Raw genomic sequence first — 27,283 nt, 5'->3', positions numbered from 1 at the left:
TATATATATATATATATGACTCCAATAATAGTTGAGTTCGTCAATCATGTTAATGCAGCTGCGCTAAAATGTTATTTACAAAATAAATTAAGTAGAACCATTTTTTGATTTGCACAAAAAAATAAAATGCACTCACCAACATTTTACTATTTAATTTTTATATATCCGCAACCAAATTTATCAATTCTCCTCCTTCAGCCATGGTGTCAGCAATTTTGGAATACTGTGGCGCTAACATAGTGCCTATCCAATCACAGGACACGACATGAACAAGTGCAGGACACTTAACTCCAGTTTACTTTAAGTAAGAGGCATGCTAGCTAGACTACATGCCTCTTACTTGCTCAGAACTGAGAGCTGGTTGGATGTCACATCTGCCTGCCTCCATTTACTTGCCTCACATGTGTTGTCTGAAATATTATTGATTAAATGTCAGTGACCGCACTAGCTATATTTGACACTGGAAACAGCGCTACCAGGTGGAAATAATGTAACATAACATACAACTTACATTTACTATAGTATAGAGTAAATGGTATAGAGTATGTTCAGGCGGGAGAATTCCTTGCTTGACCTGACGATCATCTGCCAAAACATCTTTGTCAAGTTTAGGCTATGTAATATTAAATCCTCTGAAAGCATTGGGTGTTTATTTGAATTGAATCTGTTATTTATATTGAATAATCCAGCTTTTCATCATTGTTTCATTGATGCTAAGTTGCCATGCAACATTTGTAAATTGTAGTTCTACGACAAAAAGATCGATCTTCAATTTTAAAGCTGCGTCGTTTGCATTTACATTGTGTTTTCCATCATAAAACAACAAATTTTGTTCTAAGCAAAACCAGGTTTTATTTTGTTCCCTAACTGTGGTTTTCTTTCCCGACAGGTTATATCTTCCACCTTGCTGTCCCGCTCTTCCTGCTAATCCATAAAATCAATTTATCAGCCGTATCATTGTCAAGGCCTCAGGGTTCAGTGCTTGTGATAAAAGCAGTGGCTTGTAGTCGGAAATTTAAACTGTTTGCAACGGCAACACTTAACCTGTGTTTATTTGGCTTCAGATCAATTCCAGTTAATATCGCATTCACACACCACTTCTACACACAAGTAAATAGCTGGTTTCCCAGATTAGTGAAGAAGCTCTTATGAGCTACGATCTTAGTTGTTATTAACGCTGTGAAAGAAGGATGTGTTTGACCCATTCTTAACAGCCTTCTTAAAGACCAAATGCTCAGTGATCGAGCATAAAATAATGCTCCATGAAATAAAACGATTTATTGAATTACTTCTATAAGTTTTCCGTACACTTCTGTATATATTCGTTTAGCGTACTGAAGGTAAATATTGGCACGTGACAAATATCCATCAAATAAACTGAAGCCTCTCACTCATTTATTTGTGTAAGTAAGTAAATATTCTAAGTAAGTAAGTAAAGGTTATTTGTAAAGCACCTTTCCAGACCAGGGTCACAAAGCACTTTAACAATCAAAAACAATACACAGTTAAAATATGTACATTAAAAGGCCAAGACACATAAGACAAATACACGAGTCCCAGAAAATCAAGGAAAAGCTTGTAAATGTTTCTTGAAGGAGTCACAAGACCCCATCAAACGTAGAAGGAGAAGAAGATCATTCCAAAGCTTAGGAGCAACAGCCTGGAAGGATTTCTCTCCTCTGGTCCTGAACCGTGTGCGAGGAACCATCAGTAGATTCTGATCCACAGACCTAAGAGCCCGAGCTGGGGTGTAAGGCTGGATCAGATCAGTGATGTAAGGAGGAGCCTGACCATGAATAGATCTGAAAGTAAGAACCAGAATTTTTAAATTGATCCTGAAAGAAACTGGCAGCCAGTGAAGAGTTTTAAGGATCGGAGAAATGTGAGTTCTTCTACTAGAGCGGGTTAGAATTCTCGCTGCAGAGTTCTGTATCAACTGCAGGCGAGACAGCTCCTTCTTGTTGAGACATGAAAATAAACTGTTGCAATAGTCCAGGCGAGAAGAAACAAACGCATGGATTACAAGCTCCAGATCGTGTTGTGACAACATTTTCCTAAGTTTAGAGATTTTTCTCAATTGAAGGAAACAGTTTCTGGTCAGTTTTCCGCAGTGTTGAACTAGAGACATGTCTTTGTCAAATACAACACCCAGGTTACTAAGGTTGACAGACTGACCGAAGTCACCCAAGTACTGACTCAACCCTGGAACCTTATCATCAGGAGCAATAAGGAGAGTTTCAGTTTTGCCCACATTATGCTGCAAAGTGTTTTCACTCAGCCACTGTTTGATTTTTAGCAAAAAATTGACTAAGCTGTTCAGCCTCTGGGGCTCTGTTTGATCAAATGAGCAGTAGAGCTGGATGTCATCAGAAAAAATGTGGTAAGAAACATCAGGAGATCCCTGAATGATTTAACCCAGGGCAATCAAGTACACCAAAAATAATAAGGGACCCAAAACATAACCTTGGGGGACTCCACACAACAGATCTGCTTATTCAGACCTTATTTTATTGGAAGATACAGTGTCTGGAGAGTAAAACAATTGAATAATTTAACCAAATCATCTACACCAGAGGCCCGCAACCTTTTTGTACTGCATACTGGTTAAATCTTGATTATATTGACGAATTGATGTTGCGAAATAAAAAAGGAAAAGTACAAAAGCATGCCCTAAGGCTGAATCAGCAAGAGCTTTCGATTGCTTTGTGTATTTGCATCTATGTGTATTTGATTGTATACTGACGATGATGTTCTGTATGTGTTTGTCTCATAGCTTTTAGAGACTTTGTGCCAATGTCAGTAAGGCAGTAATAAGATTCTGTGCGACCAGGTAACAAATGTCTCACAGACCCGTTGGAGACCACTGACCTACACTATCAACAATATAAACATCAACAACTCTGTGGGATTTCAAAGTTATCAAGGACACAGATGTAATTGAACACAGAGAGGCTCCACCTGATACTCTGATTTATGTGCTGATAAAGAGGAGGGTGATCGATTTGACTGGCTTTGATTGAGTCAGTTTCAACATCACTGGTGGACAGCTCCGACTAAGTTTCTTAGGAACTTGTTTGGGAAACACCCTTATCTTAGCTCTCCTTCTCAACCAAACATTTCTTAAAAGTAGTGATGGGCTTCTTGAAGCAGTGTCATGTTGTTTAGAGGTCAGTAGGTGGCGCCATAGGTTTAAAAATGATGTTTCATTGGAACAGTTGTTCAAAACAAAGGGAAATAGTGCAGAGACCGCCATCTAGTGGACTCTGAAAATAATGACAGTGCTTCATGAAACTTCATAAGTACTTAAGAGTCTTCTTATGTTCCTCAAAAGGATTCAATCTGCCAATATCATTTTAAACTGTCTTTCTAAACATACAAGGCAGTGGATTTGTTAGGATTCAATCAAGTGGTTTATTATAATTGTGAAGTACAGTTTCAGCCTACTGGGACAATGAATCTGAGCTACTTACCTGCTGTTGTTTATGTTACTTTGAGCTCCTAGAACTAATGCAAGCCCTTATGGTACATCATGTGGATTTGCTTCATAGTCACATTGAAGACACTTCCACTGTACCGACAGCACCGCTGATGATTGGTCTCTTCTTCACTCTTGTTGCATTTATTATATATTCTCCCAACACCCGTGGAGTTTATTGAAACAAATGTAAACCTTCTTCAAAAGTTAAAAGTTCAAGTTAAGCTGGGCCACATACAACTGCGGTTTGCAAAAGCATCTTGAGGGGTCCCAAAATACAAAATAGCATTATTTTGATCCAGTGGTTTCAAATAAAGTTTATGCACTGAAAAACTTGAAAATACAAAAATCACTCTGCAGGAGTTTAATGCCGACAAAAAATAAAACAAGTGATACGTTCTGAAGTTGTTTATTTATTTATTTATTATACCATGATTTAACAGTCCTGTAAAAGCTCAGATGCACCATTGCTACATGCAGGGTATTAACCTGTAACACATTGATGCACTTCCAGAAGTCTGGTCTTCTTTCACTGCCTCTTCCCTGGTTCCCATTCATTCATTGTAATCTCCATGATCACCCCTTTTTGCTTGTAGCCCCCAATATCTGGTTTTAAAGCAACAATATGTAACATTTGTAGTATTGTTGTTTTTCTGTCATATTTTCTGTAATGTTTTTTTTGGACAGTCACAAGTCTTTCTAGCTGTTGTTTACACAATTATTTTATGTAACTTTGTGTCTTCATGAAGTAATGATATCATTTTTACAGTACACCACTCGTCAAAATATAACTTGACAAGATTTAGCATTGGTTCTTTGCAATACTTGAATTCAGATCAGTTCAGTTTTTTTAAAAGGACAATGTTTCATCATTTATATTGTTTTCTTAATCAATTCTCAACATCCTCAGTATTTAAGTCACAAATAAAAAAAACAACTTTTATCACTAACCCTCTATTTTCCAATGGTCCAAGAAAAAAGATTTTCATGACACACATTGAAATTAATTTATTTTAAAATGTAAAATATGCTTACTTTTAAAACATAATTTCAGACTTAAAGAATATCCACAATTTTTTTATTGTTGTAAGTTTCCACATGAGACAGCAGAAGAAACGATTGTTGATGAAAATAATACTGGTCTTCAATACCATAAGGACTGACAAAATACAGAATCCACTTTTTCAAAATCAATTTCACTTTTATTTACACTAACAAAACAAAAATATAAACAATTCAACACGTTGTCTTCATCCTTGTGCAGTTCTACGTGAACATGCCATAATAGCAGAAAGTATTTTCGGCCTATTACAATCATTTTTCAAATGTATGGCCAATGTTTTCTAAAAAAAATAATAATAATAATTTAAAGAGTGTTGCAGGTTGGTTAGATAAGGACTAATATATTTCAAACACTAAAAAGAGAAACTATGATTATATAAATTGTTTTTGTAAGAATGTAAGTTCATTTTCTCACTGATCTTCCACTTGACCGGTCTTCCTATCTGCGCATGTGCAGACCTTTCGTGACTTTTGCAAGTGCGTGTTTGTGTAGTTTGCGTGTGCGTCCTCTGCGTGTGCGCGCGCGTACTCATGGTCTCACCCCTGCCACCCCTCGGTTCGATTGACAGTTCGCCACATCCACGTTGCAGATCCAACACCAGTACCGCCCCTCATCCCTCTCTCTCCTCCCTCTCCTCCCTCTCCTCTCGCGCTCACACGCGCTCACGCACGCCGCGCGTGTATCAGTAGCTCCTGAAGAGCGAGTCGCGGCATCAGCTCTGGATTTGAACCAGCGGCAGCAGCGGGACATGGATCTCTTTGAATTGGACTTTTTCCGAGACTGGGAGCTGGAGCAGCCATGGTGAGTCCTGCTCGCTTCGTTCACGGGGACTTGTGTGGGACTCGTTACACCTGCACCCCGTCTTTCTTTGTCACCGATGATGTTGCCTGAGACGACCCCCCTCATCCACTCTCTCTCTTCCATCTCACACACTTTCACACACACCCCCCCCCCCCAAACACACTCCCAGGCATGAGGCTTTGTTGGAGTGTGAGTCAGGTGGAGGAGATAGTAGCAGCTTTAGAACCACTGATACAGGTGAGATCACCTGTAGTGACGTCTCATAGCTCGTCACGTGACTGGTGGGGAGAAGACCCTGATGTCATCACACGGTGGTTGTAGGGATTGGATTTTTAAGCGACATATACAAGTTAAAACATTGTCTTACCATCTGGGAATTTTTGAAAATAATTCAACATTACAAACATGAAGACACAAGGACAACATGTTTAAGTGTCATCAACACAACACAACACGATGAGACACTACACAACTGAAGAAGTCAAGACACAACATGACATTATCACACGTTTGTGAATTGTTTAAACGGAATTTTTAAACTTAAAAAAAAATGTATTTCAAGGAATGGGAACTGTTGTTATTGTAAGTAAGAATCCTAAACTGTATATTCATTTTTAAGAAAATTAATCTGTGTCCTTAAAGTTACACGTATGATAATAATTGTTATTATTATTATTTACAAACCATCTTTCTTGCGCGCACAGATACATTGTTTCAGACACCAACATTCTGCACTCAGGTTCTTGCAGGAGCCAAGGTCTCAAGCAGGCGAGTTCCAAACATATGATTTAGTCAGTTGTCCAGCAGTAAGGTAGGCTCTGTAAAAACGTAACATAGATTAGATATGAATAATCCTCAACTGTAACCTAATGATATTCTCGCTGGGTTAGCTAGTGGATGACAATGCTAGCAGCTGTAAATTGAGGTGAAATGTACCTATTTGTATATTTTGAAGTTTAGATCAAACTTACCACACCTATTACCCTTATATAAAATTGCAGACATTTGTATTATGTTTTGTTTACAACAATGGCAATAAAAAGTTTCTGAATCTGATGACAATAAATAATGTAACAAAAGAAATAAAAAAAAATCAAAACCCAGCTTGTATAGAATGACCCACATATAACCCACATGACAGAATGATTCCAGACGAAAACCATCATTAGTGATGGTTAATGAAGCTTCATGTATCACTGTCCTTGTTTACAGAGTCCACTAGATGGCAGTATCTGTTCTTGTGAATAAAGGTTGCCATGAAACTTCACTCTTCAACTAAGAGCGCCACCTACTGATCCCTTGCTCTACTTCATGGTCTAATAAAAAAGAAGACATGGTCATATATGATATGATTTATTTGACTACAAACAGGGCAAAACTATTCAACCACATTTCAATAATTTTTTTTATGAATCATGAAAGGCAAAAATGTGAATCTACAAAAAAAATAAAATAATAATAATCAGATCAAGACTTTGAGGCCTAATTATAAAAAAAAAGTACTCTTTGTTGCCATTCTATATTCATCCTGGCCTTTTTTTTGTTGCATTATTGCATTATTGCATTATTTCCTGTCACATCCCCTGTCGTCTTAAAATAAATGGAAAACGAAAAAAGTCGATCAATGTGTCAATTAGAGCTAATTGTTTAAAAAAAAAAGGAATATAATAAGGTATGAGACAATGTCACAATATGCGACATGAAGAGATCAAATGTGAAATTCCACGACAGGAACATCTTTATATCATATTTTTAAGAAGTGATGAGGAATTAATAACAAAATATGTCAGAGTAATACTTGAAAATCTTAAGTGTGTATTTTTAGTAGACAACTTATACATAAATTGACTGATTTGACATTATTTGATTGATAAAGCTTTCATAACAAATGCTACTTTTGTGCTCGAGACAGAAAGACTGAATGTAGGACACAAAAGGACGCAGCAGGACCAGAATACTGATAAACTGTTATTGATCGCATGTTGGTAAAAAAAAACCCAACCTTTTAAGTTTGTGGAAACAAATGGAAAGGCAGACAAATGGCAGGGAAATGTGAGTGCATATACTAATATGATGATTGTGGAGAAGGGGAATGGGCTTTTAAACATGAATTTAAAATGGTATAATTTCCTTTGAACTATTTAACAATCACAATAACCTGTTAGTAATAATCACACACACTTGTTTGTAATTATCTAAGAGGCATTTTTAAAGCTTGAGGCTGCATTACTTAGTGGTCGTAATGATAACTGTTATCATTACTGATCACACATATCAACATATTCAATGTTGAACACACACAACACTGTTGTGAAGCTATGTGGGGGAAACTGTGCAGCAACTTTTGGGTTTTGTGGGCAAGTTTAATGTTGAGATGAAAAACCTTTAAAATCTAAGTGAAATGTTCGAGTTATTCTCTTCTACCTGTCAATAAATGTAAACATTTACAGGTGGGTTTGATTGATGTTTATCACCTTTAAAGACACCAACACTTTTAAATCAACCTATTTTATTTTTTATTGTTTTAAAATACACACACAGCACAGATACACACACAGCTGCTGCCACTGTCTGCATTTTTTTTTTCTATGATAAAAAGACCCTCGTTAAGTCCGTTTTCAGTTTTAACTCAGTACTTCAGCCATTATGGAAATGAATGCAACTTCCGTCTAAGACCCACTGCTGTTTAACTGTTTGATGGTCATAAGTTCATATTCATATTAATATTTATATTGTTAATATTAGTATTTATCTTGATATTTTATTATTAGTATTTATAATATTATTAGTATTTCTATTCATATTAATTGTGGTGATGTTCATTGAAAAAGGAGTAAATCTAAAGACAATTTGAAGATCAAAAGGTCAAATATCGTGGACAGTTGCAGACACACAATCACCGAGTCTTAGCAGCCCGTCCAGTGTCACAGTGTGTAGTGTTGTGGGAGCACAGTGACTTGGCAACACCGCTGCTTATGTGAAGCTTTATTCCAGCCGGGGAATGTGAGACACTGTGCCGTCCCTCAGCAGCCACCAAGGAAGACCCTGGAGCAAGGTACTTAACCCCCCGCTGCTGGAGTGGAGCTGAACAACAAGCTCAACGTGTGTGTGAGGGTGTGTGTGTGTGTCTGTCAGACTGCAGTCCAGCACACTGATGCTCTGGGCTTCCCAAACACAAATGTGATTTATGGGCCTGAAATGATGACTCGGTGAAGTTGTACATGTCTGTTATGTATATCTCAGTGGACTTTCTCAACTACTCAGTTCCCTTTCAATGTTAAATTACGCGTAAAATTTACATATAATACAATATTTTTCTACATTTGTATTGGCTTGTAACAAACATATAACTGGTTACATGCAACACCTCCTAATCCCATTAAAGCAAAGCCCTCACAGTCGTTATCGGACAAAAAAAAAATCTTTGCCTTTGTAGAACCACTTCAATTAGGCAGTCATTTATAGCCTGATGAATTAAACAGCTTTATTTACTGTAATTTCCAGACTGTAAGGCCCACGTAAAATCCTCCATGAATGTGCTCCAGGAATGCTATTAGTCCAGCATGACACAGACCATAACGCTAACATACATCTGCCAACAAATGTCAATGGATCTAGATGTAACAAGTTAGTCCAGTGTGTATTGTTAATAACTTCTATCAGCTGGCGCTGATACAGATTTCTCTCTTACTGCTAGGATGGTTTATGATCTCAGGAGCTGCAGGTTCCAAACATTTTCTCTCACATTTCTTAAAAAAACGTGTCTCTGGGCCGGAGTTTGACAGTCACTGTCTTGTTGATGGACTGGTGACCTGTTCAGGGTGAACCCTGGCTCCCACCCAATGTCAGCCAAGACTGGCTCCAGAACTCTTCGACCTTCGCTCAAATCGGATCAGTTCGGTTGTGCAATACTTTTTTTTTTGGTTTGTTTATTGTTTTCTTTCCTCAGAAATCACAGAGAGCAGAAGTCATTCATGACCTGTGTGTGAGAACTTTGTTCTGCTCACACAGACAAAAATATCCAGGAAAACTGCTTTTTTTAAAACTAACTTTTGGCTCTTCCTTCAGTCGCATTTTGCTTTTGACTTTCTGAATAAGACATAATGAAGAAGAATTACTAGTTATTGACCCGTTTTGACAAGAAACAAAATGGAAAAATACTTAAGTCTTAGGTGTAATCCATATGCAAACTTCAAACACGTCTAAAATAAAGGTTTCTGGAAGCAAAAAAGACGGACGGAGGAAGATATAGATAGATAGATAGATTATCATTATTCTTTTATAGCAATATTTTAAGTGTGACTAAACACTGTCATGACTATATTTTATAATACATGTTGAATCTTACGCATTCCTAGTGCATCTTTATAGCAAGGGGCTAATTTTACATTACTTTAACAAATTTACAAACATAGAGCTACATTAAAATCAATAAAATACATACCTTATTTAATACACATTGGCCAACGACAGCAATCTAACTATCTGAACTAAGGTTTGTTATCCCTAAATGGAACTGGCTGTCTGAGCAGCAGCGGTAAAAAGCCATGAATCTGCTTTAGATTCAAGATAAATCAATAGAACAACTCCGACATATAAAGTTAGCACATTTGTAACCATTCATGAAAATCCATCCGTATGTTTTAGTAATACAAACGGACATATTAACTGATATCAGCAAAAAAAGTATCTTTTTCTTTGGGGGATAATATAACAAGATCTGGTTATTGACTTTATTTTCCTTTATGTTTCTTGAATGAACTGCTAAACACGGCACAATAGTGTTGGTTAATATTGATGAAATAAAAGCAAATAACTATTTTGGGGAAATAATTTGCTGACAAATATACTTTGAGGAATTTGTATTACAGCAGAAATGGTACTTTCTCTTGACTGGTGTAACTGTATAAATGTTATTGTACCCCTAATTATATTTAGGCTATGAGTTATGAATACAGAATACATGCAGATGAATATATATTGCAAGTGTGTGTTTTATGTTTTTGATGGGAAAAAAAAGACTCAAGAATCTGATTCCCTCCCACTGTCCAAAAACATACTGGATAGTTGTATATTCTAGGCCTATGTGTGTATGTGTGCGTGTTAATGTGTTCCCTGCAAACTGTCCTTGTCACCAACAATCCAATCCAGAGAATAAACAGGAGTCGGTGACATACATCTTCCCTGCACTCACTCCTCGGAGGCATTTGTGCTGAAAAATTGTGAGAGAATCAGGATTATTCCAAAACCACGTCACACTGGTAAGAACCAGACAATGGACGTGGAGTAAATTATTTATTAGGGGTTTGTTTTTTCATCCTGTATTTCTCCAAAAGTTATTTACCCAACAATGTTCGTCTCATCCTGAAGCCTTTAACACACTGTCTTGTCTTAGCGGTAGCACCTTAGGGATCTCATAGTTGGATCACCTTCCTGTGGAGGTACAGTCGGCACGAGGAATAACTTGAGCTGGAGATTAAGGCGGCTTTCACACCATGGACTCGTCGCAGAAGGGTCCAAGTCTGTTTCAGCACCAGCTCTCTCACTTCACACCTCATCCCTGGCTGTTCTCTGCGTTGTGTCTCTTTGCTGACTGAGCAGCTGGGAGTGGTTTGGGCAAAAGTACATCCAAAAAGATGTCACATGGGACATTTTCTTTTAATATTTATTTCAGCGTAGGTCCAATCTAAATAGACAACTAAGTGTGTACACAACAACCTTTTAACTTTTACAAAATATGTAAACAGATAAATGTCACTTTTATATGTTGCTTTCTGTGTTTAAAGAAGCTGATGGTTTCATTTATCTTATGACGAAGGTTATTTTTATTTTAAAAAGCGTGTTAGGTGTTTTACTTTATGTTTCAGAACTTGACAAGTTGTTCAAATAATCAATTTTGAGAGCTTATTTAGTTCTTTCACAGCATCCTAAAAACTGTCACATCCTTCAAAAGGGTTCTAGGCCAAACCAGCTTTAACACACTTTTCTCCCATAGCTGTATTGATTCACCACCACTTGGATCAATGTTGCGAGACTCAGTTTTCCAGAACCACATATTGTACACACACTAAAAACAACATATATTTTTGTTTTTCATTTTCTACTTGAGGTTTTCTATAAATGTTAATCGTAAGCGAGTTGATCTGGGCAAAGTGTCCCTTGTTGACCCAGAAACATCCTTTTGCTGCTTTTTTGTTTTTTTGAGATATGCTGGAAATAGTTGCCTTGGGCAAAATACCACACCCCTGCTGCAAAAATGTGACATTTGTGTAAAACAGGGCTAGGTGCCAGATTACGAATAATAACCTCTCTACTACTATTAACGTTTCAATGTTAGGCAAACAAATAAAAAATCACCGGTAATTTAGCACATATGTAGTGAAATAGCAACAGCAAAGTGTCTCCTCACATTATATGCACCGCAGTGTGCATTTTAATTTTTTAATTTATACATTTTTCCGGTTCATTTATCGTTAAATCTTCAGTTTTCCAAATTAGGCCAAATACTCGTACAGTAACCCTCACCCTCATTGATCGCCAATTGAAATGATAGACCACAATTAAAATATAAAAGATGCTCGGAATATATGTGGTTACTCCTTTGAAAGATCACCAATAAGTGATCAATAAAAATATAATAATACATAAATAATAATATTTGATTTTGGTCTCACTTTTCACCGACGAACATCCCTCTGTGTCCTTTAGCCACTGATGGAGTGAATAAGTGTCAGCGGAGGAACCTGTCTAAGATTACAAAGAAAACATTGCCAACAACAGACATTGTTGGTACAATGAGATAGACGTGGAAATGGATGTGTAGCTCAGATACAGTTCACTCTTTTTTTTTTGTCACTCATGAAAGACACGAGCCTCTTCAGTAGAGAGCGGGGAAATCACTGTCATTGTAGTAGAAAGTCTGTCACTCAGGTTTGATGTGCCGCCGCTGTTTGACAGTGGATTTTCTCTTCATGGAGAAAATGAGAGAGAAAACAATCTTGAAAATCCGTGTGTCTTTGTTATATCTGGATGGATCCAACCCCGTAGGTCTCCCTCCTCCCCCTTCCTGCTAAAGAAATAGTCTTTCATCTTTTCCCGTCTTTGTTGCGCCCCCCGTCCTCTCGCCTCCTCCCTCTCCGCTCGTTCCTCGTTTCTTGTCTGCATCTGAAGGTTTTGATGTGACTGTTCGGCTCGACTGTTGCCTCCTCCTCACTTTAATTGCCCATCATGTCGCCGGCTAATCACGACGTTCAAATCTGGGGGAGATGGCTTTGAAACTTAATCATCGCTGATGTGGATTGGTTGAACAGTTTAAGTAGTTAATTAGGGAAATGATTACTCGTATCACCGTTACATAATTACACGAGTCCAACTGTGGATTTTGGAGCCTCTACAAACCCCCGATGGTGCAGTATTGTATCCATTTGTCTGATGCGATATACTTGCATTAGTTAAGACACGTGAAGGAATTGGGTTTCCACGTTTTTTAAAACAATTTTAATATTTCTGAAATATTAATTAAACGCTTTTCTCTAGTCCAACCTGCAGAGCAGTGTCAAAGGAAAAGAAAGGGATTAGGGGAAGCTTGTACTGTTATCCACTTTGTTAGAGACCTCACTCTCTCCAAGAAACTCAAATTACAAAATATTTAATACTCCAAAAGACTATTTCAATTATTCTTAGCCACACAAGAGTTTTTCAGAATCAAACCAGACTTTGACAGAACACGTGTTGTGTGTTTGTAAAATAAAGGAACATAAATACATGATGAAAAGAGTTTTCCTGTAGCATAATATGTATTTATTTTAAAGGCTTTTCAGAGAGCAGTGGTAGTTGAAATCCAATACACTGGGAGTATAACATTTTAGTGTGTGTTATACATCAGATTTTAGGAGTATAATCACATTTATCTGTTTGTGATGATTATTTCCATCAGTTGAAGTTCCTTCAAAGGTCCTTTTATATATATAAAAATAATGATATATATACAGTATTTGTGTAGTTTTTCTATCTTCAATCTTTAATGCCTCAGAAGCCGGCATGTAAAAGACTAAACCGTCTGCATGAATCTTTGAGTGTGAATTGGATTTCTGAAAGTGTCCAGCTGAGTGACTTTTTTCTCGAATTTGGTATGAAAAATCCTGCATTACTTATCCTCATCCCCTCTTCTATCGGAAAAGACCTGGAGTCATTAACTTTTTGAAGAAATCATTCCAATTCAAACAAATCTTTGGTTGAATTAGGGTAGGTAACTTAAAGTAATGAATGGTTCTACCTTTGGTAAATCACGACTCTGGGGTGTGGTCAGGGGAAAATGAGGTGCAGAGAGGGATTTTTATTGCATATAATCAGCATTTTATGAAAGGAAATCTATGAGGCTGCATTCAGATCTAATATCAATCTAATAACCACACAAATTAGCATTTATTGAGGCCTTTAAAAAGGTAAATATCGGTTCCACATTAATCCACATACACAGACCATGAGATCAGACAGGAATTCACTTGCTACAATAATTAAATGAAAGAAGATACTTTCTTCAATTTCGGACGTGATGATACTACACCTATCACAAGGAGTCTTACCAAAGATCATCTTCAGTACTCCAATCTAACTATGGAGACTGAATGTATATTGCAGAACAGGTTCTCAGTGTTTTTAGTGCTGTACATTTTGGCAGGAGACTCGTGTTGGAATGTTTGGCACAATAAATGTCATCACAGTTAGTGTTGTATAAATGCCAACTATGGCTACAAATCACAAACCTCTAAAGGAATGTTGTGTCACTCAAGTGTTCACATAATTGTATTGATGTTTAAGGGATTATATGAATATGATTTTGGTAGTTAAAATGCATCTGTGATCACTTCTTGGGACTTCTGGACCTCACCTCACGTCTTGTCCCAGTGAGTCTGAGAAGTGAGAGAACACATTCAGTAAGAACATATCAGAACCATCTCATCTCAGCGTCTGACCTACTTTTCTCTCTGAGCCTTCATCTCTGTTTTTATGACTGACTGATTTGCTGCCAGCATGAAAGGAAAAGTTCCACACAGATGTGAGAATGTAAAATCCACAAAATCTTTAGTTAACAATACTTAAGAAACATCCAAATGTCACATATTTCCGAGTCTCCTGGCTGTGGACCTGGTGCACAGGGCTTTCTACCACAAGATGTGTAAAATGATGTAAAAATCCTTAAGCATTGAAAGCAAAAAATTGACATGAAAGATAGAAAAACTACAATAAATGAAGGCTGAAGAACTGAGCGAAAATTGAAGGCTTTACATAATGTGTGATGTACAGTATAACGGAGTTAGAAGAGTTCAGGGTTAAATATGCTCAGGTTTTTATTGTGAGTGACAAGAAAGGCTAGATAATACATGATAACATCGGAGGGAAGCCTAATCACACCACCTTCAGATATTTGTCAAGATGTGTCTGTGGATAACTCATATTTACACTTTATTTACCAAGCTAAGAATAAAACACTACCACTATATTTTGAAATATACTGTATACAATTGGCAAAAATAGCAACAAATCTCACTTATTTAATATATAATCGGTTGTTTTAAATTAAATCAAAATTGGATGTATTGAGTTTTCATGGGGGTCTTCTGCCCCCCTTTACCTTGACCTAATCGAGTTACCATCCCCCATAAAACCTGCACTGAAAGGTCAGTATGCCTTTTTCTAGACATTATGTTGAGAGACATAACATCAGGCGGCGGAGAGTCAGATATGAACAGCCTCAGTAGTGACTAAATTTGTTATTTTCACTCAAGCTGTTTCAATCCTTCGGAAAAAGTGAGGTCACAAGAACATTGTGGTTGACCCCCAGTGAGATTTATGGAAAACATCTGTAGTTTTCTCATTTTTTCCTGATCTTTTTTGAAAAGGAAAGCATTGTTTAGTTCAAACTTGGGTGTCAAAGTGGTCAGTGGAGGAGGGTGACTGTTGAGGGTGACCTCTGGCCAGATCAACTTAACACTAAAGGACTAATAGACACAATAAATAAATAAAAAACACACAAGGAAGTGACACTCTGATCACAGAACTTGTCATTTTGTTGCCACCATCGGGGAATAAGTGGTAGAAAATCCTTTCTAATAGTATTTCAGGTGGTGTGCTCAGTAAATAAAAGTGCCTGCTCTCTAGGAAGAGTCCCCTTAGAATTTTGCCCTGTGAATTACTGTATATCATGTTTTCATGTCATTTTTCCAAAAGAAAGTACTGAATGTTAATGATTTGTTATGATTTAACAATAAAAACCAAATGAAAATGATGTAAATATGTCAATTAAAAGTATTATTTTATGTTAAGATAAACTGTTATGTGAATTGTCCATTGCAGTTAATTATATCAATTCATACATATTATAAATGTATTTATATTATTTAAAAATGGAATATCTTGATTTGGTTTCCCAGACTGTGTCTGACAATTGGAAAAAAAAACACTTTTGTAAAGCCATATCAACCAATTTCTCATCAGACAAAACCAACTTTGTGCTGTTTAGCTATAAGATGGACAAATAAACATTTAAAATCATTCACGTGATTCAGTTTAGCACAGACATGTGCACATATACCTTCAACTTTAGATTTGTCTGAATCTTTTTCAGCACTTGTATCCCCGTATGTATAATCATGACTCCTTTCCTCTATTCATTACAAATCAGTTTACTCCACAAAAAACACAATTCCCACTAAGACACAGCGAGCACTAATAAATCGTGACAAGAGGCTGTCGAACCTCCTTTCAATTACGCCTGGAGTGGGATTTGATGTTTTAATGTTTTTTAGTCAGTGGCACTTTAAAGCAGGCCAGACACAGAGCTGCTGACGCTCCTCAGAGAGTCGACTAAAGGCAGGATTTAAAATTAATGAGAAATACTTGCAGAGAATGTAGAAGTGGGGGGTCGTTGACGTAGGTTTTGCAGCCAAGGACAATTTAGTTTGAGGCTTCAAAAGGTCATCAGAGACAGGAAGGACGATATCTGACTAATGACAATATTTACACCATGACTGGCAACGTTGCAGTACACTAATGATGATATTTTCACACAACATGTTCTTTTAAACAGAGAAGGCATCATAGGGTTTGCTTTTAGTTCTCAGTGTCCGTGACTGTTTACTCGTTTTAAGTGGACAGTTTTGGCCTAACCCTGGTTTCCAAATCTAGCAGTTCTCGACCATACGGCAATTAACACCAAAACCTTTTTTCTAGTAAAATCCTTTTGCTCTGGCTTAGGGTGGATTAGCCCAGAACTTTTCTAGATATAAAAATTAACCAATGGGCCGCATACTTTGTCTTACAGTCTCTCATTGAGTCAACCCAAGATTCCATTCTGTTTACATAATCCCAAATGTACAACCCTGTTGTTCATGTGTAGGTGACCGCACGCTACTGATGGGCTGACGAAGCTTCATGGAGCAGTGTCATGTTTGGAGGTCAGTAGGTGGCGCCATGAGTTTAAGAATGATGTGATGTTCCATTACAACAGTTGTTCAAAACAAAGGAAAATAGTGCAGAGACCGCCATCTAGTGGACTCTGAAAATAATGAAACTGCTTCATGAAGCTTCATCAGACCATCGCTACTGCACACCCATGATAAAGTGAGGTTTATGATTCATGAGTTAAAAATGATTAAGCTTTTGTAAATACAGTATATACTTCTTTTTTTTTAAATTAATTTTCGGGATGTACTTTACTTTGATTGACTGAAATTGATTGTCAAATCTTTCCTGCATGCCAAAAAAAGACACTGTACTGTACTCTTACCAGATTTGGTCGCACTCCAAATCACCCTGTAGAACCTGAGACTGTACAAAGACAGCGTTACATTTAAACTTCCTGATCCATGGCGGCCCACTAAAATCCCCTATCCATTGCTGGCTAGTCTACTCTGTGGTCCAATTTGGTGAAGTCAATATTTCCAGGCTGTCTTCGGAACATCTCAAGGCTACCATGAATAAGCTGGTCTTGTCCTTGTCTTCAATTTAGGAACATCCTTTAAGGTACTGACTGTCTTATGATGATAATGCTTAAGAAAAAAACTGCCTCCGTCAGTGCTCAAGTGTGAATACGCGAAAAGGCAATAACTATCAAGGCACTCAAAACTTTATTATTAAAACGTTCAATTTCTCCTCTAGAGCTCCACAGTCCTCCTTAACTCAGCGTCCCCTCAGGACTTTTATTAGCTCTTTATCAACGGCTCATAATGAAGCTTCCTCAATTTCACTTCATCACCTTTTTCCCCCTCCCTTAATTCTACTTGCTTCATTGTCCTGTGAAGATGTTACTAGCACTGGGCTTCACTATTACATTCTTCCTTAGCGATTCTAAACGGCAACCAAATATTATGCAAATTATTGTAGTGAATATGATTATAAAAAAGTAAAAATAAGAAATAGAGATTTTGTCTGTTGAGTGTATTCAGTTTGGTTTCAGATTGCATGACCCTGCTGAGGAGTCAGGAGGAAAACAATCCTTGTTTGGGCTCATTAACTTGCAGATAAATGTGAGGCACAACTGTAAACTTTCACTCTCCCCTTACAGCTCGTGGAGAAATGTCTAACAGGAGCTCGATCAATATGCACACCGTGTGTGTTGCAAACTGTGTAAATGTGTATTGATCTTGAGAGCTTGTTTTGTGTATCTGATGATCTGCTTAGTTTCACTTTTATTAAGTGAAGCTTGTGTCCTCTAATGATGAGTGATGAAGTCAACTGAAGCCTGAGGCAAACAGGTCATTTGTCCAACTACTCTGAGAATTCATGTCGACCTAACTTTTGAATATGAGAATCTAAACAACATTTGTCAAACTCAGGCCCCGGTGGCCAAATCTGGCCCGACAAGGCTTTTTGTCAGGTTGGTTGGACTGTAAATGCTCATATTACATTGCCTTACTTAATATTCATTATTTGTTAAGCATAGGAAACAAATAACCAATGTATTTTCAGTGCTGTGTATCCTAATTGAAAAGTTTTCAACATCATTTTCATAATCATTTTTGCAGGATCTTCACCAGGCAATTCTTGGATGAATTTTGGGCAAGCGTGGCCATTTGTCTGTATGGCTGTAAAGCCATACTTGATGCTTTCAAAAACTACTTAACCATTCCCATTTTTCTGGGCCTCACTAGACCTTCGATAGTCTAACTTTGCAAATTTAGTCAATATTGCCACTAAAGATATAAAACAACTGTATTCTGAAAAAACGTAAAAAAAATGAAGGCAATAATACAAATTTTGAAATATTTTTTTAATCTCAACCCAAAATATTAATTATTTATCATATGATTTAGATAGATCATACCAGTCAGGACATATAATAATTGTTGGTTTGTGAGATAAACGTAAATACAATTATTATGGTTGTGTATGTCCGAGTATAAACAACACATAACAAATGATAAATAAGTCCTGCAGAAAGTAAGTGATCGGAGATCTTCTTAGAGTCGCTCTTTGTCCTACAAGGCTGCTGTAAAGTTCACAATATCCCTGGTGTGCCCAAGTTGGCGGGCGACCTTGATTGTCTGACTTGCAGCAGAAGTTGACCTAGAAAACGAAAGCTGTCTTTTCAAAGAATCATCCTGCTGTCACCAGGTATGACTGGGTTATTTTTGTCTGAATATGATATTCAACCGTAAGATATCATTTTTTTCCTTTTCTTCTTGGCTTCCAAATAACATTTCATTTTTTAAATTGTTCTTTTATGGTTTCTATTTCAATAAAGTGTGAGTAAAATAAAAGTACAATTACAAATAACATGCTATCATTCACAGCGTTTGTTCATTTTTGTGTTGTGTATCATGATACGTATCGAAACACCACATTCTTGCCAATAGACATGAATAGACAACTATTTATCCCTTAGCCAAGGAAGTCGTAATTGTCCATGTTTATTGGTCCGTCTTTTTTAAATAACTCAAATAAACTATTAACATTTAAATCAAAAAAGTTGTAATCTTATCTGGTTTAAATTGGTCAGGATAAGAACTGAGACACTGAAAAAGGGTCATGATTATGACACATATCTTGGGCCAGTCCTCATACCATCTCACTGGTTGAGATTAATATCTTGGCGACCTGGAACTAAGATCAGACTTTCAGGTCAGAAGGATCAATATACTTTTTTCTCCCTCTGGACCCAGTTGCTGTTCTCAGCAGTCACGTCGTGCTATTAATCGATCTATATCTATATATTTTATGATTCTTTTTTTTGGTATTGGAGTGAGCGCTGCTCATCTCAAAGCTATCTGGCTCCAAGAATGTGGCTTATCAGAGCATATTGTGTGTGCACATTAAAGGGGGGGGGGTCTCAGAGTCTCAGCAGGTGAGCCATGCTGCTACTGATAGCAATAGATGGAGTTTTAAACCGTCTTGCAGTAATAATCTTTTTCAAAAGAGCTTTTTCATTCAGTATTTTATTTTCTAAAGAAACAGCTTCAATATGGATAAATGAGTCAAAGAACTTCTGTCTCTTTGACCTCTTGCTTGTGTCTTCCAACTACAGGCTTTATCTATGAATAATGAAGTGTTTAAAATGATTCTCTTCTTTTGGTACTGCCAAAAGGCCACCCTGCATATTTGACTGTTAAAAAGATGTATAAATGTGTGCAAGATCCTTCAACAAAGGGTTTTAGGGTTCGCCCTCCGATGCACTGCCAAGAAAGATCTATGTACTCACTGCCTATCGAAGGGAAGTCTATAAAATACCTTCTCTTCCGCAATGATCTTGCACATACTCATAGATTTAGGGTTACTTTCTTTAACCCAGTTATTCTACTTCATGTGTGCTCAGCCCTTCAATGAGGGCTTCTCTATTGGTTAAAAAAATAAGCAAATGCCCGCTGACCGTGACCAGATTAATGCGGCTGGGCAAGGCCCACGAGCCTTAAGGCCTGTTGACACGTGTCTTAAGGTCTTGAAACTGGAAGAGCCAGAGACCCTGAGGTCATGCCCAGTAAATAGTGACTGGAAAAGAAAGGTGAGCAATATCATTTCCAGCTCCAAATCTAATAGAGTTTTGATGTTAGGAAAAAATTATACTTTCAAAGTCAGAGAAACAATAGTGAAGTGAAGTTGAATAATGTTAGGAAGGACTTTAAATAACCAAACTATAGTTTAATGTCACATTACTTGAGATAGAAATCAGTTGTTTTTAATGAAATTCACTTATATGAAGATAAACAGTAAGATTGATAACCTGTTTTTTTTAAGACCACATAAGATGGAATAAAAGCTTTGTGTATTTCACATCAAATCCCCAAAATGTTCGTAATCAACATTTTAAAGCTTAGTTAACTTCATTCTTAGTGAAAGGATCCCTAATGAGTGTTTCGGCTGATTAAAGCTTCTTAAAGGATGATACGGTCTTGATAAATGTAAATGAATGCAGCTGCGAGACAAGTCAGTGAATAATGTTAACACTGCACCAGCAGGGATCTTCTACCATAACCATGATTACTTCATTACGCCTGCTCAGATCACGAGTACTCACCTAACAATTTCAAATAAAACGTCGGAAAAAATGCAATTTTGCTGCTCATTTGCTCACAGCTCCTGGTGATTATGATCGTCAAAACAAACATGATTATAGTCGTAAATTCATAACGCATTAACAACGCAGCTATCATCATTAAAGAAGTCATTTCCAGCTGACTCTTTGACTTCCCGTGCACCCGGGAAACCTGCTCGGCAATGAGGCAGTGGAGTTGGAAAATGTCTTGCTCCCGAATAGTGAGCGGCTCACACCACATGGCTCGAGGTAAAATCTCTGTGGTACAGACACGGAGCAGCTGTTAACCCTTCACGTGCCGCTGCCAGATAATTGGCTGAAAAAGCGTCTTTGTCTGTGAGACTGAGAGAAGCTCATGTAGAGGCATTTATATATGTGTGTGTAGTAGAGAGAGAGCAGTGTGTATATGTGTGTTGAAGTGTGTGTATGTGCATGTGTTTGTGTGTGTGTCCTTGGGGGTCCCTCTATCCATCTTTCTCACTGTAACACTCTGGTCCAGAGCTTGTTACCATAGCAACATAGACGAGGAGTCAGAGTCCCAAAAATTGTATTATCTTTGACACACACACTCATATACACGCACACATGCGCACACGCACGCAGACTCCCTTTTTCTCTCACTCACACACATAGTAATATACACATAACATACACACACGTGTGTGAGCACACACACACACACATGAACTTATCTAAACTGACAGGCTTTAGTAAGATGCATGTGTGTTTGAGTGTTCGCACGTGTGTGTGTGTGCTCGGTGCAGCTTGTTCACGCTGGCAGGCAAAAAATATGCAGACACACACTGACAGACACACACTGACAGTGTGGGTGAAACAGAAAGCAGTCGAGTGTTTCAGCTGAGTAGAAAAGGTCTTCACAGAACAACTGGACAGTTCATTTCAACTCTAGGAGCCAAAGACGAGTCTTTCCTCCTGTGGTTTTCCTGGGGAGCATCAGCCAGCGTCGGACCATAAAATACTTCCAAACACTGTGACTGCACTCTGGAATGGTTTGTCTTGTACTGCTGTAGCAAATTCTAAAACCACATTTTATGACACAAGTGCAGCTCGTAACCATTACATCTGCTTATCTGGCAGGTAGCAAATTTGCTTCGATCCCCAAAGTCAAATAAAAGATATCAACGCAGGCGTCATCCGAGCAGTCACAGCAGGAAACGTTGAACAGGCATCAGTGCAGCAAGCTAATAAAAATGTTCTCGCATCATATTGATTGGTTTTTAACTGACACTCTTGTCTATTTCAGTCACTATTAGAAGAGACAAATTCCCTAAAGCGAACCCAAGTTGTTTTATCTAATTTGGCAGGGGACTTCCCTGTGAACAAACAGTTATTCCTCTTGTTTGTTTAATGTTTATTTAAAAAATGTCCAGAGAACAGTGGATTCATTATCACATGTGCAGAATACTGAACATTTACCTAGCATGACTAATGATGACAACCATAAAATCATCCATTGCTTCAATTTTTTTTTACATTATATTTAAAAAAGGGATTCACTTCTTTGGACATCTTTTTTTTAACTTTATTTTATTTTTTATTTTTCAATTTAGTTAGTTAAGTTATTTTAATATCCCCTCTGGTTAAATTGTCTTCCTACAACAATGAAATCAAACTAAAAATTGTCTACGCAGATCAACAAAATGTCCAGGTTACTTAGATGATTTGTTATCAGTAGATTTGTCCTCAAGTCTTTTGTAGTCACATAAACATTTGAGCGCCTTTATGAGTTTCATGAGTTACTGTAAAAACTGATCACTTGAATAAATTAAATTTAACAAATTACACAAATGAACATGAGTAATATAAACATCAATACTGTCGGGTAAATAAGCCTAATGGAGCTAAATCTACATTTAAAAGCAGCAATATGTAAGATTGAAAAGATTGTTTCTAACTCCCCCCAGTGTCAGATAAGAAAAACTGCACTGTTGTGCAATACTCGTTGCCAAATTGCCCATTAATTCGTTTACTAAACAATATAATAAAATAATTTTGGAAGTCACATGACACTCAAAGTTATTATTAGTATTAGTATTTTTACTTCAGATTGTTGACCCTGGTCTGACAAATAATAATTTCTTACTTAATTAGTATTGTTAAAATAATATTGTGCAAGCAATTGAAATTTAACCAATTAAGACAGAAAAGAGAAAACAAATTATTCACCAATAAAATGTATTGCTGATTTATAGTACAGCACAATGACAGAGACTTTGCTGACTGTTATGAAATGCAACTTTTTTTTTGTACCTTTATATATAATAAAAAAGTAAAGAAAAGTCTGCCTTCTATGTAGTTAAAAAATAACACAAATATATTGTTTTGACAATTATTTGTGTATGATATTTCTTTATTAAAGCTAAATTGACAGACAAACCACATGTACATTTATTAAATCAGTTGATTTGTCAACATGTATTTTCCAAGGCAGCTCCACTTCATGCAATGTCCTTCTGCCATTAAAACCCCAAATATGATATAATTTTAGATTATAAAAAGTAATAATGAAATGCAAACATGCACGCAGGCACTACTCAGATGAACGTGTTTGGATTACATGGCTTTTGTTTCATTTCTGCCTTCGGAGTGACATAATTCCGTGACTGTGAGTGGCAGAGGAAGCGTGGGTATGTTAATGTCGTGTTAACTGTGGCAGCGACACTCGTCCTCAGATGGCAGGGACAAGCGTGTGACATCATCAGACATAATAATGTCACAGATAAAGAGTGTGATAATGATTCTTTGCACATTAGTGAAGCAATCATGTTCTAGATGACAGAGCCTATTATCCTGATTAAGTAAAAAACACACACTTAAATACGCACACACACACACTAATCACACATTCATTTAAAATTGAAAACGTCATTAGTGAGTGTGATCAGGAATATCATGCAGAATATATCTAGCTTTAATTCATTCATGCACTTTGGCACTAGTGTGATTCCTTATAATGAAAATACCATCACTCACTCTTTTAAAAACGGGGATGCTACATCACAGTTTACACTGATCCCAATATGGTGCTCATTTTTTGCATGAGTAATTCATTTTTTCGTGGACTGGTCGCAAAATACAATAGAAAATTAATAAATCTGGCACCAAAATAAATGTTCTTAAAACACAAAAACAACGGGAGTCCTGGTCTTCTATCTCTGCAGAGATCGTTTCATCCAGTCTTTATTTTATTAATTTTGCTAGTCTGCTGGCTAAGGTAAAGTATGACTTCAGAAGAGTTATTTTGCCTTAATTACTAAACACTAAAGGGCAAGTGTATCTTAAATAGATCTTGGACCTCTATTGTACTCATCAGTATGTGTCTGTTTGTACAAAAATAAATATTTACATTAAGTCCCGCCCACTGAAAACACTTTGTTTTTCTGGAGATTAAATCTTGTTTACCATAACCATAACCATTCATTTTCCATAGCTAAACCGAAGTAGAGCAGAGATAGAAGTCGCCATGGTGTATGAACGTGTGCACCAATACACACATAATCATCTAAATTCAGCTTTCTCAAACTCATGTTTCTCTCTCTGAGTCATTTCAGGCAGACGCACATTCATGTTTCCCGGAGTAGAAGGATAATCTTTCTGTGTCTGCTCCTGCCCGCATGATGAACTGCCTGTCTGACTTTGTTTTTTCTTACTCTGTGTGTGCGCTGTAGTGTGTGTGTGTTTGTGTGTGTGTGTCTGGGCTGTGCGCTGATGTACCGGCTTGCCAAGATTGCAGTGTGAGTGCATGAACACCTCTTAATGAGTGTTTTTGAGAGATTGTGTGTGTGCGTGCTCGCGTGTGTGACTGTGTGTGTGTGTGTGTGTGTGTGTGTGTGTGGACCTTGGCTCCGAGTGTTCCGAGGCCAGCATTAACGTCACCAGCCCCCCGGCCCCTCCATCTTTTGTCCTTCTCTCTCTGACCTGTTATCTGATCATTCCCTGCCTCTGTTGCTCTGATCCCCGCGGATGTCTTTAAGTGTTTTCATTCCTTATCTAATTAACTAATTTACCAAGCGCTAATTCTTCCTCATCTGCTGATGCTCGGCAGATTAACTGTGTGTGTATGTGTCGCTGATCAGCTGAGCGGTGACTATTGAACGTGTTCTCGCGATTTAACCCTCGTTATCGGCCGAAAGTCAAATGAAAAAGTCTATATTGGTGATCAGACTCATCAAGGAATCGTTTGTTTTCATTTCAAAGTGGAGCGGTTAGAGCAGTTGCTTTTGTGGTGTCTACACTTTCTAAGTTTGTATTCTAGATGACCCACACAAACCTCAGCGTGTTTGTGTTTGTGGAGTGGACACTCGAGTGGAGATGGTAGTTCTCACAGGGCAACTGTTGAAGTGGTCAAGAGAGAGCTCTTAAACCTGAACGTCTGTGAAGTCAGTTCCTCTAAAGCAAAAGGTCCACTGTTGGCGTTCTGTTCAGACATCTTGACTTGAAAAACATGTTTTCTTTTATTCATATGTGAGTCTTATTAATGGTAATTATTCATCAAGGTTTGTGTTACAACAGCTGTTCTATCCTTGTGTTGTTACATTTCTAATGAGGGTTACTGTGGTTTAATTTAGGTCAATAACCATTAATAGCATTTTGTTTTAATCAATTTTAATTGTGTTTTTCATCTACAAATAGATGAAATAAAAATATTTTGTACTTAATTTTATTGATATTGTTTAACAGAGGAACTGATTACTTGTTATTTAAGTTGCCACCAGTATTTTAAAAAAGTTGTATTTATGTATATATCATTTGAACATAATTCCTATAAATTTATATTGGATTTTTTGTCATTTCACTGAATTTCTACTCACCTTCATGTTGACTACGGGTTGGGATTATTTTCAGAGAAATGTGTTCCTTTTCAGAATTACAGGCAGAAGTGTATGTCCGTATGATGGTGGCGACCAGAGCCCACTTTTCATCGTCCAAAAAGACACATCTAAAAACATCCTAATACAACTATACTGCTTGACTGTAACGTCCATCTTTTTTTGAAGCTTCTACGTTATTTTATTTTTTTTAATTAAAAAAAAAAAAACTTCAAGTTTAAAGCTAAAAGGCTAAATTTCTGCGCAGGCAGGAAACATTTCTGGTAAATCTTGTACGAGCTCCTAGTGTCTACTGTCTGCACTGGATGTATGTGGATGTTTTTTTTAGTATCTTTTTGGATGAGAAGCAAAAAGGAAAGTTAGCGCTGTTCACGACCCTCATATATGGATGTACATTTTGGCGATAATTCTAAAAATACATGGATTACTACTACTAATAATAATAATCCCACCCCTTAGTCGACATGAGGGTGAGTAGAAAATGAGTGAAATCTAAATAATTCTAAATAAACTATCATTTTAACCTCCACCTTTTTTCGCTAGCCTTGCTACACTACCTGTACATTTGGTGCAAATTTAGCCTGAGTGACACATTCTATTTCCCTGAGCTCCGGGTTGATTATTAAAGCCGAGATTATAGCGGAGCGACAACAACAAGAAACAGCTGATGAGATATGAAGCATATGATATGGAAGGAGACGTCAGATTTACGTTGACTCTGACTTCTAATGTCATGAGAGTTTTGCAGATGGAGGAATCCTCAACACTGTTTATCAATTCAATAATATTATATTGAATGTGTCCAATCATAACAAAGTTATCTTAAGAAATGTTTTAGTTTAAATAGAACTTTATAGGATAAAAGAAAACCCGGTCCCAGCTTATCAGAATCAGTATAATGCTAACATGCATCATTACTTCATTAAAGTACCGTTATCTTATCCTCGACTATCCCAGTAAAAGGATAAATAACCAGCTTGTTCCGGTTCTAATGGAGCTGTCCGTGGTCCTCGACAGGACTGTACGTTCCATACAATCCTCCTTTGTGCCGCTTCCTCTTTTGAAGGTGTGACTGAGCTTTGTTAACAAATCACACACATTTTGACATCATTTTTATAACTTAATAGTTTCTTATCATGAATGCATTACACAGTTGTAGGTGTCAGCAGTGGAAAGCCACGAGAGTCTGATGAAATTCTTCACTTATGAGGCATTTCGTCTATTTTTTTTCTAGAATAATATACGGAACAAAACAATTTAATCAGCTGTGTTTTTGGAAAGACAACGTTTTCAGATTCTATGACACTTTTAATTATTAGCTATAACTATATGAATTAATGAAAATGGCAATCACCACATGTCGGAAATCCTTTAGTTTTTATTTGCATGTGTTACTTGGAGTTATACATTTTATTGTTCTACTTCTAATTTGCATTTTCACAAAACAATGCTATTTTACAGAAAATAAACATTTTAGAGATTTTCTAAATTAAACAGAACAAATGGTGAGAAAAAAAAGGGGACAGATGAAGGATCTGTGAACATCACCTTACTTAAGTGCTATA

At 37.1% G+C, this 27,283-nt stretch overlaps 1 protein-coding gene across 2 annotated transcripts in view; it reads left to right on the top strand.

Annotated features, from left to right (window-relative positions):
• Positions 1–5,247: 5,247 nt before the first annotated feature.
• The window catches only part of aff2 (ALF transcription elongation factor 2), a 97,668-nt gene continuing 75,632 nt past the window's right edge, over positions 5,248–27,283 (top strand). For both annotated transcript variants that reach the window (XM_087798951.1, XM_087798950.1), the window contains exon 1: positions 5,248–5,339. In XM_087798951.1, the coding sequence (XP_087655077.1) occupies positions 5,287–5,339 (53 nt within the window). In that variant the 5' untranslated portion in view covers positions 5,248–5,286. The remainder of the gene's footprint in view (positions 5,340–27,283) is intronic.

Source organism: Callionymus lyra, chromosome 9 (assembly GCF_982586985.1).
Source record: "Callionymus lyra chromosome 9, fCalLyr1.hap1.1, whole genome shotgun sequence".
Lineage (NCBI taxonomy): Eukaryota > Metazoa > Chordata > Actinopteri > Syngnathiformes > Callionymidae > Callionymus > Callionymus lyra.
Note: the sequence above shows the minus strand (reverse complement) of the source record. Positions and strands in the feature narration are given on the sequence as shown.